The sequence below is a fragment of the Engystomops pustulosus genome, chromosome 3, assembly GCF_040894005.1.
Source record: "Engystomops pustulosus chromosome 3, aEngPut4.maternal, whole genome shotgun sequence".
Taxonomy (NCBI): domain Eukaryota; kingdom Metazoa; phylum Chordata; class Amphibia; order Anura; family Leptodactylidae; genus Engystomops; species Engystomops pustulosus.
The window spans coordinates 128043783-128059002 of record NC_092413.1 but is presented as its reverse complement, the minus strand read 5'-3'; the positions used below and the strand labels follow the sequence as shown (position 1 = coordinate 128059002).

The 15220-nt window shown below is 42.4% G+C and overlaps 1 protein-coding gene across 2 annotated transcripts; it reads right to left on the bottom strand.

The window, feature by feature from the left end:
- Positions 1-8387: 8387 nt before the first annotated feature.
- HMGN3 (high mobility group nucleosomal binding domain 3) lies at positions 8388-15186 on the bottom strand. 2 transcript variants are annotated; one of them, XM_072142078.1, is made up of 7 exons: positions 14758-15184; positions 11893-11943; positions 10620-10649; positions 9912-9962; positions 9450-9563; positions 9245-9344; positions 8388-8931 (listed from the first exon to the last, which is right to left on the bottom strand). In XM_072142078.1, the coding sequence occupies exons 1-7, from the start codon at positions 14770-14772 to the stop codon at positions 8918-8920; spliced, it is 375 nt and encodes a 124-aa protein (XP_071998179.1). In that variant the 5' UTR covers positions 14773-15184; the 3' UTR covers positions 8388-8917. The 2 variants fall into 2 exon arrangements, with proteins under 2 accessions (XP_071998179.1, XP_071998178.1); XM_072142077.1 differs by lacking the exon at positions 8388-8931 and having other exon boundaries at positions 8938-9344; positions 14758-15186.
- Between the last annotated feature and the right edge of the window lie 34 nt (positions 15187-15220).

The window sequence follows — 15220 nt, the reverse complement described above, 5'->3', positions numbered from 1 at the left end:
GTGAATGGAACTGCAACCACGGAAGACCTAGCAGGAGGGGCGAGGTTGAGCGTGGCAGAACCAGGAAGGACAGAGTCTCCTTATGCAGAGCACCAACTTGCATAATTATCGGCTCCGTGCGTTACCGTACTGGGTCCGAGAGAATTTGTCCACTGACCGAAGAAATAACAAGCGCTTTGTCAAGAAGAATCACTGGAATGTGGTACTGGGAAACCAATGCAGCATCCATGAAGTTCCCAGCGGAGCCGGAGTCCAGGAAGGCAGATACTTGGGTTTGATTGCCGGAACCAACGCTGAGCAGCACCGGAATCAACAGGCGTGGAGAAGCACTGTTCACACCTAGGGACGCTTCTCCCAATAACCCTAGGTGCTGGCGTTTCCCGGGTGTTGGGGTCGGATAGGACAAGATGCAAGGAAATGCTCAGGACTACCGCAATAGAGGCAAAGGTCTCCTTGGCGTCTTCTGATACGCTCCTAAGGAGACAATTTGGCTCTTTCCACCTCCATAGTCTCCTCTGCAGGTGGTACGACTGGAGACTGGAATGGTCTTTGGAAGACAGGAGCTAGTCGAGGAAGGCGTCGTGGTCGGACTGGATTCTGCTCGAAACGTGACTCTTCGGCACGCTCCCTGAAGCGCACATCTATCCGGGTGGCTAGGGAGATGAGCCCACTCAGAGAAGATGGTAGGTCACGAGTAGCCAGAGCGTCCTTAACCTGTGAGGACAGACCTTTCTTAAAAGCTGCAGACAAGGCCGCGTCGTTCCAGGAAAGTTCCGACGCTAAGGTACGGAACTGGACCGCATACTCTCCCACGGAGCAATTCCCCTGACGTAAATTCAATAGAGCTGACTCTGCAGAGGAGGCCTGAGCCGGTTCTTCAAATACTGACCGGAATTCAGACAAAAAGGCTGCAAGAGAAGCCGTAACTGGGTCGTTCCTATCCCAAAGGGGAGTAGCCCAGGCCAAGGCTTTCCCCGAGAGAAGGCTGACTATAAATGCCACCTTAGATCGCTCCGTGATGAATTGGGTCGGCATAAGTTCTATGTGCAGGGAGCATTGGGTAATAAACATCTTGGGATCGCCATCGTACTTGCTTGGCATAGACAACCGCATTCTAGGTTCAAGAGCAGGCAGACTAGTCGGAGCAGTAGGGGTCACAAGAGCAGCCTCAGGTACCTGTTGCTGTTGCTGGTTAGCTAACAGTTGCTGAAGCATGGCGGTAACTTGCTCCAGTTGATCTCGCTGAGCAGCAATCTGCCGAAACTGGTGGATCACAATAGTGGCAAGATCTGGCTTGCTGGGAGACGGAACCTCGGCGGGATCCATGGCCGAATCTTACTGTCAGGCTTGCGGGATGTGGATCCACTGGACCACTGCAGACGATGACTCAAGCCGCTACCTGGGACCGGAGTCTAAGTGGTACCTGGTTTTCACCAGAGCCCGCCGCAAAGCGGGTTAGACAAGCTGCGGCGTGATACCACCAGGTCGTTCCTCAGGCGTGACTTGTCTGCAGTGGTGGCCAAGGTTGAGGTACAGAAACAGCAGTCAAGCTCGAGGTCACAGTCCAGGCACAGGGTCAGGGCAGGCGGCAGAGATGCAATGTCAGAATCCAAACCGGGGTCAGCAACAGGAGGTCCAAGCAGAAGGGTACGGGAACACAGAACTCACGACAGCAATACGGAGGGACACTGGTACACGGGAACACGGAGGTAGTCAGGCAACACAGGGACACGGAGGGAGTCAGGCACGCAGGAGACACAGGAACGCAGGAGACACTGGAACGCAGGCAAATCGCAACAGAGCTTTCTCTAAGGCTGTGAGGCACAAAGATCCGGCAAGAGTGTTAGGAAGGTGCAGGGTTTTTAAAGGGGAAGTAATCAGCCAGTGCACCAATTAGCGGTGCACAGGCCCTTTAAATTTCCTGAAGATACCGCGCGCGCGCCCTAGGAGGCGGAGACGCGCGCGGCCGGAACCTGGCAGCGATATGGGTCGCGGGACCACCCGTGACAATAAGTAGATCATTTAGATTAAAGACATCCCCTGAAAATAATACTTAGTGCCTCTGTAGGAACAAAAATATATATAAGACACTGGGGCACATTTACTTACCCAGCTGAGTTCACGAGGTACGGAGTGTCCATCGATCAGGCAGTCTGGCACGATTCACTAATATGGTGCGCCCGATTTCCTGCATGTGTTGCTTCCCCGATCATGTCCACCGGAGTTCACCATCTTCCTCACGATGTATATAAGTGCATGGCTTGCAACACAATTTTTAAGTTAAATCCTGCGGTTTGTCCGAATCAGTCGGATCGGCCATCAGCCACGCCCCCCGATTTGTGTTGCATGAAAGCCGGCGTTATTGCAACACAATCCAATTGTGTGCGACCCAATTGCCTACTAAATACCTGTCCCAGCGGAGCGATCCCCGAAAACGTAGGAAAACCGACGTAAATGCAGCCACAGGACCCTTAGTAAATAATCCCCACTGTCTTATTTTGGGAGAAACATGGCAGATCTAAGAAAAAAGATTTTCACTGAGCACAAGGATAACACTGTTCTGAAAATTCAAATTTCAGGCTCCACATCTCACCATCTGTGGGGCTTTGAACATAAGGAAAGTGCAGGGACAAAGGGCAGGCAGAGGTGGACAATGGCCTTGAGCCCATGTAGCACCATCATTGAGAGGGCCCATCATGATAGTGGGAGAGGGGAGCTCGGATGTCGAGTGATGCTATCTTACGAAGATCCACATCATCAGCCTGTTAAGTCTTGGCATTGCATTGTCTATAAAAAGCAAACTTCCATGACATTGGTTTATGACTGGTTCAGACTCCTTTGGACTAATGGACCTCTAGACTTCTATTGTTTCATCATCATACTTGCGCTGTTCAGGGTTCGCACTTATGATCACTGGGGAAACCTTACAATCAAAGGATGTTTGTTTTTATTTTGATGTTTGGTATTTGTTCCCTTTTCTGACGTCACCTTAATTGTGGGTCCTGTCTGACCCTTTTCTTTGTACGGTTTTCTTGTGTTATTCTCATTTTCTTGCAAAAAAATGTAAACGTTTGAACATAAAAATCAACATTTATTCCATTTCATAATTTTCAGAATAAAGTCACAGAGGCAGAGAACTCAACCCTGAAGTCAAAATCTCTGCCTCCCTTCATTGCCCTGTGTATAATATTCCTGTGCCTGCAAATATACACTCACCGGCCACTTTATAAGGTACACCTGTCCAACTGCTCGTTAACACTTAATTTCTAATCAGCCAATCACATGGTGGCCACTCAGTGCATTTAGGCATGTAGACATAGTCAAGACAATCTCCTGCAGTTCAAACCGAGCATCAGTATGCGGAAGAAAGGTGATTTGAGTGCCTTTGAACGTGGCATGGTTGTTGGTGCCAGAAGGGCTGGTCTGAGTATTTCAGAAACTGAAAATAATACTTAGTGCCTCTGTAGGAACAAAAATATATATAAGACACTGGGGCACATTTACTTACCCAGCTGAGTTCACGAGGTACGGAGTGTCCATCGATCAGGCAGTCTGGCACGATTCACTAATATGGTGCGCCCGATTTCCTGCATGTGTTGCTTCCCCGATCATGTCCACCGGAGTTCACCATCTTCCTCACGATGTATATAAGTGCATGGCTTGCAACACAATTTTTAAGTTAAATCCTGCGGCTTGTCCGAATCAGTCGGATCGGCCATCAGCCACGCCCCCCGATTTGTGTTGCATGAAAGCCGGCGTTATTGCAACACAATCCAATTGTGTGCGACCCAATTGCCTACTAAATACCTGTCCCAGCGGAGCGATCCCCGAAAACGTAGGAAAACCGACGTAAATGCAGCCACAGGACCCTTAGTAAATAATCCCCACTGTCTTATTTTGGGAGAAACATGGCAGATCTAAGAAAAAAGATTTTCACTGAGCACAAGGATAACACTGTTCTGAAAATTCAAATTTCAGGCTCCACATCTCACCATCTGTGGGGCTTTGAACATAAGGAAAGTGCAGGGACAAAGGGCAGGCAGAGGTGGACAATGGCCTTGAGCCCATGTAGCACCATCATTGAGAGGGCCCATCATGATAGTGGGAGAGGGGAGCTCGGATGTCGAGTGATGCTATCTTACGAAGATCCACATCATCAGCCTGTTAAGTCTTGGCATTGCATTGTCTATAAAAAGCAAACTTCCATGACATTGGTTTATGACTGGTTCAGACTCCTTTGGTCTAATGGACCTCTAGACTTCTCTTGTTTCATCATCATACTTGCGCTGTTCAGGGTTCGCACTTATGATCACTGGGGAAACCTTACAATCAAAGGATGTTTGTTTTTATTTTGATGTTTGGTATTTGTTCCCTTTTCTGACGTCACCTTAATTGTGGGTCCTGTCTGACCCTTTTCTTTGTACGGTTTTCTTGTGTTATTCTCATTTTCTTGCAAAAAAATGTAAACGTTTGAACATAAAAATCAACATTTATTCCATTTCATAATTTTCAGAATAAAGTCACAGAGGCAGAGAACTCAACCCTGAAGTCAAAATCTCTGCCTCCCTTCATTGCCCTGTGTATAATATTCCTGTGCCTGCAAATATACACTCACCGGCCACTTTATAAGGTACACCTGTCCAACTGCTCGTTAACACTTAATTTCTAATCAGCCAATCACATGGTGGCAACTCAGTGCATTTAGGCATGTAGACATAGTCAAGACAATCTCCTGCAGTTCAAACCGAGCATCAGTATGCGGAAGAAAGGTGATTTGAGTGCCTTTGAACGTGGCATGGTTGTTGGTGCCAGAAGGGCTGGTCTGAGTATTTCAGAAACTGCTGATCTACTGGGATTTTCAGGCACAACCATCTCTAGGGTTTACAGAGAAAGGTCAGAAAAAGAAAAAACATCCAGTGAGCGGCAGTTCTGTGGGCGGAAATGCCTTGTTGATGCCAGAGGACAGAGGAGAATGGGCAGACTGGTTCGAGCTGATAGAAAGGCAACAGTGACTCAAATCGTCACCCGTTACAACCAAGGTAGGCAGAAAAGCATCTCTGAATGCATAGTACGTCGAACACCGGGTGCCACCCCTTTCAGCTAAGAACAGGAAACTGAGGCTACAATTTGCACAAGCTCATCGAAATTGGACAATAGAAGATTGGAAAAACGTTGCCTGGTCTGATGAGTCTCGATTTCTGCTGCGACATTCGGATGGTAGGGTCAGAATTTGGCTTCAACAACATGAAAGCATGGATCCATCCTGCCTTGTATCAACGGTTCGGGCTGGTGGTGGTGGTGTCATGGTGTGGGGAATATTTTCTTGGCACTCTTTGGGCCCCTTGGTACCAATTGAGCATTGTTGCAACGCCACAGCCTACCTGAGTATTGTTGCTGACCATGTCCATCCCTTTATGACCACAATGTACCCAACATCTGATGGCTACTTTCAGCAGGATAATGATGGCTACTCTCAGACTGGTTTCTTGAACATGACAATGAGTTCACTGTACTCAAATGGCCTCCACAGTCACCAGATCTCAATCCAATAGAGCATCTTTGGGATGTGGTGGAACGGGAGATTCGCATCATGGATGTGCAGCCGACAAATCTGCGGCAACTGTGTGATGCCATCATGTCAATATGGACCAAAATCTCTGAGGAATGCTTCCAGCACCTTGTTGAATCTATGCCACGAAGAATTGAGGCAGTTCTGAAGGCAAAAGGGGGTCCAGCCCGTTACTAGCATGGTGTACCTAATAAAGTGGCCGGTGAGTGTAATATGGGAGTACAAAAAACAGCTAATATTATGCATCAATATTTTTAGGTTTTTAAGCCTTTTACAGTTTTAATTGTATTGCCACTGAGTCTGGGGAAGCTTATTTGAGTGAACCCCTGTTGTGGCGTCTCTCACCTATCAGTCCCTTCCTTTTGGTAAGACTCTAAAATCTGGATGGCTTAGGAGGAGACTGGTGTAAAAGTAATTTAAAAGTCCTGGCACCCAAATCGTAGGAACTTTATTCAGCTGTGTTAGGTTATTCCATTTTGCCCAGATCTATACAGGAGTCATTGATAATAGTTCTTTAAAAGCCCAGAAAGGATCTGCTCTCTCCTGACTTACTGCTCAACCTCTCTACTTAAATCGGTATTCCCACAACGAAATAATTCTAAAATATACTCATGATGGCAAAATAATAATATTGAATATGAATATAGGAGCTACTTTAGCACTGATATAATCTGAGGGGTATAACAAAGAAACTGCTGGATGTAGGTAACAAAGATAATAGGCAAAATTGTTCTACATCCCAAGAGTTATTAATTTGTGGAAAAATCTATGTTCTTTAATCACAAGATAATATATAAAAAATATTGATAGGAAAGGAAGAATTGGCTCATAAATAGGTACAAATTGTGGTAAATGAAAATATGAAGAATATTTAGACCTTTATCCCATTGCCGCCGAAGCCACTTTTCACCTTCCTGACACGGCCCATTTTTTTCAAATCTGACATGTGTCACTATAAGTGGTTATAACTTTGGAATGCTTTGAAATTGTTTTCTTGTGACACTTTGTACTTCATATTCGTTTTGGTGGTAATTTTTGTATTTATGAAAAAAATGGATATTTGGTGAAATGTTTGAAAAAATTCTTGTTTTTTTGAAATTCAAACCAAAAAAAACTTACATTTACTGAATGTCTGCTTTATGTTTACATGTTTTTTTTGCATCCATTTAATTTTTTTAGGATGTTATAGGGCTTTGAACTTTAGGTGTGATTTTTCACAATTTAATAAAAAAAGCAAAGTCATTCTATTGAGAATGATTTCAAGTCACTTTGAGAGGCCTAAATATTAAAATCGCATAAATTACCCCATTATAGAAACTACACCCCTCAACATATGTAAAACAACTTTTATGAAGTTTGTTAACCCTTTAATTGTTTTACAGTGGCTAAAACAAAATCCTATGTTATTTTGACATTTTAATTTTTTTGGCTTAATGAATGTGTACACATTCACAGTGGATAAAATATCAAAACGCTCCACAAATACCAGCATTCCACTCTTCAAGTCCCTTATTTCCAGGGGTTCTGTAGCGTCTAAAACTGTATGCAAAAAACGGAGAGGCCTCCCTAAGACCCTGATATGTCAACCCAGTACTGTCCCATGTATTGTGCCAAGGCAACATTTCCCTGGCAAGGTACCCCAAACGGGAGGACGAGGTAGGACACAAAAAAAAAAAAAGAGGTTACAAAATGGGGAAATGGACATAATTTATCAAAGTGACACCTGTCCTGAAAAACCTGGCCTCTGCATGAAAGAGTGCTCCAGAATCATTCACCTGCATTTCAGTTATATTTTTTCTTTACTCTGGTTACCACTCTCCTTATACCCATCTACCCCGATACATGCCACCACCATAAACCCACCCACACACTACTTGTTCCCTTCCAAGTCCTGCTGTGTGTCTACAGAAGTTTATATCCACATGTGAGGTATTCACAGTGGCTGAGTGGGTAGCACTTCTGCCTTGCAGCGCTGGTGTCCTGGGTTCAAATCCCACCCAGGTCAACATCTGCAAAGAGTTTGTATATTCTCTCCCTGTGTTTGCGTGGGTTTCCTCCGGGTACTCTGGTTTCCTCCCACACTCCAAAACATACTGTTCGATTGTTTAGACTGTAAGCCCCAAAGGGACAGGGACCAATGTGACATGCTTTGTGCAGTGCTGCGTAATCTGTAGGCACTATATAAATAAAAAAATATTATTTTTATTTCCGTGTTCAGGAGGAATTGTTGAACAATTTCTGTGGAGCAATTTCTCCTTTTACCCCTTGTGGGACGCCAAACAAATGAAGTAAAAGTGAATTTGATGGAAAAATATTAATTTTCTTCATGTTTCAGCCAAATACTCATTATACACCTTTATAAAATCTCTGAAAGACGTAGTTTATTAGTGGAATCTTTAGAAGCCAAATTAAAAATGTAGCTAAACCCTGTACCCTGCTAAGCACATTGTCAGCACACAGCATCTGCATAGCACAATGCATTTCTTAAGTGTCTGCTCAGCTAGTGCCCACCTAGCTGAAACTTACACTGAGCAGCTAATGCAGTGATGGAAGCAATAACAGCAATAAAATTGCAGAGTAAGGAGTTAAAAGTAATTTTTATCGTGTGAACATCACTAGGGGATTAAGATATGAAGACTTTCTTTTATGGGCAAACCCCTTTAAATCAGGATGTTAAGATTCTGGTGAAAGCATTGACTCTTAGACTGAGCTCTTTCACACTGAAATGGTCGGTCCATGAATGTTATCAGCATCATTGATGTATTGTGACTCCATATGGGTATAAAATAAATGTCTTAAGAAAAAACCTTTACCAAAATTAAAACGGTAATACCTTTTTATTTTTTCCTTAAATGAAAAACAAAAAATAAAAACAGCAGATGGTCACAACAATTTAGTCATTTTTAAAACCACAAAACCGTAAGTACAAAAGCACCACTAATTATTGCTATAGAAAATGCCATGGAAAATTTCATAAATGCACAGTAAAAAACATCACTATATGCACAGGATTTCTTTTAGTATGTTTGTTTGTTTTCTTAAAAGCAATAAATGCAGATATGTAAAACTGCTTCAAACATACCTACTAATGCAAACATTTTTTATATTTTTTTGTTGAAAACTTGCAGACAATGAGGAAAATCAGAATCAGCAAAGCATGAACATGAAGAGGAATATGTTCATGTATATTATATATGTGTAAAAGTTAAACTACAGTTGTCCTAAAAAAATTAGCATTTACAAAATACTTGAGAAAAATATTGTTTTTTCTTAAAGTTCTTCAAGAGGTACGTAAAAGCAACGAAAATGTTTTCATGACCATTTCATTCTTTCTTGTCACTGGCTGCTTCAGTTTTCTGTGCCTAGGAGGGGAAAAAAAACAAGGAGGACAATCAGAATAATTTGGACAGTGCTGATACAGATCCCAACCCTCAACTATTCAGCTAATGTGTTCTTTCTATTAGTTCTAAATAAAAAAAGGATAAAAAAAACTTCTGTAGAATAAAATATGGAGTATGAGAAGAAACCTGTATTTTTTTTTTTTTACTTGCTAAAATTTATATTTACAAACCCAAGAAGCCTTACCTGAAAGCTTCCATTATTTTCCACACAGAATAAGCACCACACCACTAGCTTTCTATGCACTGCACACAAAAAAATAACGATCTACCGTACCCTTAACTTTCACTGTTTCAATCTGCCCTTTTATTGACAGTGTGCTGGGCATGGCACCTCTGGATGTGGAAACATTAACAGTTGAGCGAGAGATGCGAATCTGTAATAACATTTCGGTCAATAAAAAGAAGCATTATGAACATGCAATCAATGGTTGTACGACTGTATAAGAAACACCACCACTGATTCAATCTCTGAAATGTACCTCATCAGCTCTATTTTCACCATTTTCAGATGGAGCAGTACCTTCCTTTCCAGCTTCTTGTTTGTCTTCCTTCTTCCCTTTAGCACCTTTGTTACCCTTTGCCGCTGGCTCCTTCTTTATAACGTTACAAAACAAAAAAAGGAAGAAATTCACAATAAAAATGTTGAAATTAATCAAAATTTACAACTCTCATAATTTATTCAGAGGTACATCACTATTAAGGAGTATCAAAATAGTTTAGTTTTATAAGGAATTGAAATTAGACGGGTCATGTGAACATGAAGTGGCCATAGATTCAGTACTGTGCATTCACTCACTGATGTAATAAAGCAATTATCAGTGCAGTGGTTTAACCAGAGTCATGAACATTTGCTTTAACATGCTGTGTTTGCTTTACAATACAGTAAATGGTAGAACTTAAATTTCTATTTTCCACACTAAGTGCACAATTCAGATGTGTACCTTGGCTGCAGCTTTTTTTGGTTTTGCTTCAGGTTTAGAAGGTGCAGGTTTCTGAAAGCAGGAAAATATTTAGGTAAAATGTACATTGCACTAGAAAATAATCACAGTAAAATGATTTACACAACTCATGCACTGGAAAATTTATTTATTTATTAAAAAAAGGTTTACAGACATGTGTGCAACATCTACAATTTGATGTATCTAATCATTTCAATATATTTTTCACTATTTAAGGCAATGGGGAGTAATTTCATCACATGAGCTGGCTCGTGACTGGGACCATGGCGTTGATAATCAGCCCATAATAATACAAGTGGAGGTGAGCTCGCTGTGAAAACATCATCTATAACACATCCCCATGTACATGGAACGTAATGGGCAGAGTTCCTCTTTCTATAAACAGGGTTTTTTTTTTTTAACTTCTTGTAATGTGTTATGCTTTTTCTATTGACAATAACTATTGAGCTCTACAAACGGCTTCAATGGAGTGTTTCTGTACAATGTGAATGTTATAATAAAATTTAATTCAGAATAATACTTGTTTGTCTTTATTTATGATAATAGTTAAAACATTGCAGGACAAACATCTATGTTAATAGGATAGGTCCTAAATATGAGTACAGGGAGGGGGCTTCAAATGCAGTTCTTAAACATTTAACAAAGCTTGCCGCTTCCATTCATGCAACTCCATCACAAGCAAATACTTACAGCTGACAATCTTGCTGATCTTCTTGTTGGCTAGAAAATAAACAAAACAGATAAATATTTATTCATGCCCATTCTATCAAAATATAAAAAGAAAAGTTTATTCCCAGCCGTAAACACCGTGGACTGCCAGGCGGCCGGAAGTTGCCGGAGTGGAGCCTACGTGCGTGCCTCTGTAAACAAACACAGGTACGGCACCCAGAAAAGGTAAGTATCAGGGTTTTTTTCTTTACAGCCCCCACCTGTATATATATATTTTTTTTAACACTCAGACAACCCCTTTAAAATTGTGAAAGGAATGTCAATAGTACAGATGATGCATGGGGAACAAGAGCAACCCCATATTAATGCTATTTCCCATTCTATCAATGGCTTTGTAAATGAAGGGATGCCAGTAATGATTTCAAGTGAACTCAGCAGAGGGAAATTGGGCAACATATCACTTACTAGCTTGCATGGCTGTGAAATGCTAGTGACAGCCTGTACTGGCCAATCACACAACCTGCAAGATGCCCTGTACAGGCTAGAAGCAAGACGTGCCAGAAAATAAGATAAAAAACCCCAAACTGTTGGAATGTACCGTATATACTTGAGTATAAGCCGACCCAAGTAAAAGCAGAGGTACCCAATTTTACCACCAAAACATTGACTTGAGTATAAGCCTTGGGTGGGAAATGCAGCCGCTACTCTCTAGTGCCCCCCCTCAGTCTAATGTATGCAGCAGAGAGCCCCCCTCCCCTCAGTCTAATGTCCGCAGCAGACTGCAAGGGACTGCCTATAATAAGTACACACTGAGGAAGCCACAGTTGTGGCGATACATGTGGGGCTTTGCCCACACTCCCCCGGAATGCAGACCTGAATTTGGTAATATATTATATATATATACATACACACACAATATTGGTGTTAGCATGCGGTTATCATACTAATGGGCTATTGTAGCTGGTATTGGAATCTATGCAACCTTTTTTCATTTGCTGCAGCTAGCCATATATTATATTACTTATATCTGTATGTTCACTGTACCTGCATTATTATGTCATGGGGGTAGTGTGGAGAGGTATTGCATCATAACCTTTCCCTGTTAATGCATGTATTGATATCATGCATTTTTTAAAATTTTTATTAGTGTATCAAAAAATGAATACTTACTTTCCTATATGTAACTCATTCGTTTCAAGACTTTTTTTTTTTTTTTTTTTTTTTTTTTTTACACACCACACTGGTTTGTTGTTATTATAATAACTACACAGACAAGGTAATTTGAGATACTTACCTCTTGCTTAGTTACTTTGCCAGCATCCTTGGCATCACCACCTTCTGGAGACTAAAACACAAGAAAACAAAACTGAGTTTTTCAAACATTTCAAACTGAACTACAGGTTTTAAATAATAAACTTTGCAAAACCAAAAAAAAAAAAAACCCAAAAAACATTGGTTTTGGCAAAAGGCCATAAAGCAAACCGTAATCTTACAAAATGTAGGCTCTACCAGATATTCAAAGACTTTGCAGCTGGTGCTAACCCAACTCAGCTCCTAAACACCCGGGCTCTGTGGGAACTTGTCACTACCTGCATTTGTGAAAAATGTGGTGACAGGTTCCCTTTAAAAAAAGCCTACCATCCTGGATCTTCCTAATAAGGTAAACCTGATGGTAGGTTGCTACTCACTACCTCATTCTTACAGTATCTCTGTCTATCTTTTATGTTGGCAGAAGCAGAGAAAAATCAAGTCTTATATTTATGCAAATAATTGGAAGAGGCTACGGCGGCATGGAGTAGCCTTTCTGTGGAGCGGGAGCAAAGGCTACTCAACGCCCCAGTACCCTCTGCTGATCTAGCCTACCAGTGCATTCTCGGCATGCTCCTTCCTTTCCATCCGCTCTCTGGCCTGAAGCCGAAGATCTGCACATGTGCAGTAATGTCAGAGCCAAAAGGGAGCCCCGCTATATACGAGTGCTCTGTATAGAATGTCTATGCAGGGGACACGTGCATATCTCCAGTTTCAGGACTAGAGTGTGAAAGGTACAAAACAATCAGACGTCATATTGGGTACCAAAACTAACATGTAGTAGGCGGCTTCAGGCTGTATGTTCCACCTCCATATTAAGTGCTGAATCTAACAATTGCTTAAGAAATGGTGGGGAAAAGAGAAGATTTTCCAGTTGGGCCGCAATCCTTAAAACATTACATACTGAAGAGCGCATGCAGAGTTGAAGTTGGTTGAGGTGGCGAAATGTGTTAAAAAAAAAAAAACAACAATTTTTTAAAAGTGCCATGTTTTGTGCTGTATTTATTGTCAAGTTTGTACTTTCTTTATACTCTATTAACGACGCCCAAGTATTCTGTAATTCAAAAGTATGTTAAAAGGAAGTTGGTGGGTGTTAACCGATTGTTCTCTCCAGAGCAAGCTTTTTAAAACGTATGATTGAGACTGTTTTACACAACCCTTTATGGTCCTCAAGACAAAATGAATAACTCTGCCCCATTATGTATTATGAGAAAAAGAAACTTGACAATGGATTCATTCAATGTTGATGTGTAAACACAACACTGTAAATATATTCAAACCACTGAACTGCATAAATCATACAAAAAAAAAAAAAAAAAAAAAAAGGGAAAGCAAGAGAACAAGGAATATAAAACCAAACATCATTCTCTCCAGAACTATTCTTAAATTGTAGAAGCCAAATGCTCCGGTGCATAGAGCTTCAGGACTGTCCTAACAGCTGTTTTAAGCATGTGCTCAAATTGTTGCATTCCTGTAAAACAATGAAAAGTATATGATGTACAACTCACAATCACAAACTCAGCTAGCTGGAAAAGCCCAGAGCAGAAGCCTTTGTTTCAACGTGTGAAAAGGAATATACCTGAAAGTGTGTTATTTTACTAGGGACAGTCACTAGCTATACTTTGGCATCCACCAACTTAAATCATGAATTATTAAATTAACAAATAACAGCAATATGGTCGAACATTCTAGACCTTTCAGCTAGAAATCTATCACTCTGACAATGATAAATATGGCATGGTGACATGATGCATCATGGAGGGAGCCCTGTGGCTCCACCGTACAGAGCGGCAGTCACTCCCTGTGCGTCTCCGTAATGTGCCATCTAATACAAAATTTTATCAAATCAGATACAGAAGTCCACGCTACATCTCTGTACAGGTTGTCCATTATTATAGCATAATATACTTGCAGGATAATGATATGTATAAAACTTTCATACGAAAAAAAAAAAAAAGGATCTTGAAACGGCCGACATTGGAGATAGAAATAATCTGCCCGTCTGTGGCACATAAAGAAACTGTGTGCACGGTAGTGGAGAGGTGATAGACGTTTTAGCCCCAGGTCAGGTAACAAAAGAGGGCATTGCATCTCCTCCAGCACACGTGCCAAGCGCTCCATGCCAGACTGTCAGCTTTCTACAGACCACTTAAATAAGACACAATGAAATCATTGTGACAAAGCCACGACTTGGAGAAAGAACAATTACAAAGTGAGCCAGATACGTTACAATCCCTTGTGCACAGACCACGGCCTCCATATTTGTTGTTTTTATTAAACTGGCCCCAAATTACACAAAGTCTCATTTTTGGATCTTGTAATGATCTCAATGTGGAGAACAATTCTCAGCACCGAGCGGCTGTGAGGACACAGAGTTACTTGTTATATTTTCAAGCCTCCATTCACACCAACCTATTTTTAGTTGTGGGTGGGCCCATTTTTGTGCCCAAATCGGGCACAGATCGCACCAGTGTCGTGTGTAACAACATGGGCAACACCCGCTGCCACTTAGGAGGGCGACCTGCGGCAGATCCGGACACATGACATAATGAGCCGTCAGCCATCATGCGGGCGGACTGTGCAGGAATGTAGCCAGGTAAAGGGGCTCTCCAGGCCGTACAGTGTGCACTCTGTTGAGGTGACACCGAGCTCTACAAACATGGAGCCGACATTGAGCATGGCCAATAATAGAGAAATATGGAGGAGAGCGGACCCCACCCCCACCGCAGAGGGGGGCTATGGGACTGCCAAGTGTGAAGAGCGCGGGCAGAGCTGCGCGGCACCACACGATCTGTGACAGGAACGAGGCGGCTGCACAGCGGGGCCATCGCACCTGCAGGGGGGCACTCACCTTTCTCTTAGGCATTGCGATCTCTGGATGATGGCCTCGCCCTGGAGCTTGATGAGGAAGCTGATGGCTGTGGAGGAAGCGCAGTGACTGGAGCCTAACAACCGCTTTCCGCACAACTACAGTCTCCCCCTCTCCAATCCTCGTTCGTTCTTTACTGCAGCGTTCTCATTGGTGGGATCTAGTTTACAAATTCCACTGGGCACGCCTTCCCTCAGAGCAAACCACCTACAGAAAGAACCTAGATGGGCGTGACACGCCCGAATACGTCATGGTTGATTTACTATAGCCCACCCTTTTGTTTTGTCTACGCCTACTCTCCGCAGCGGACCAATAAGCATAAGGGAGTTCGGTCCTCTATAGTTTAATTGAAAGGCTTGAAGGCTTGAATCATAGGCTGCCAGACACTCGCCGTGGCGGTTTCTTCTTCAGCCGTTGGACGCCTGCAGTTGGCTCCGCCCCTCGG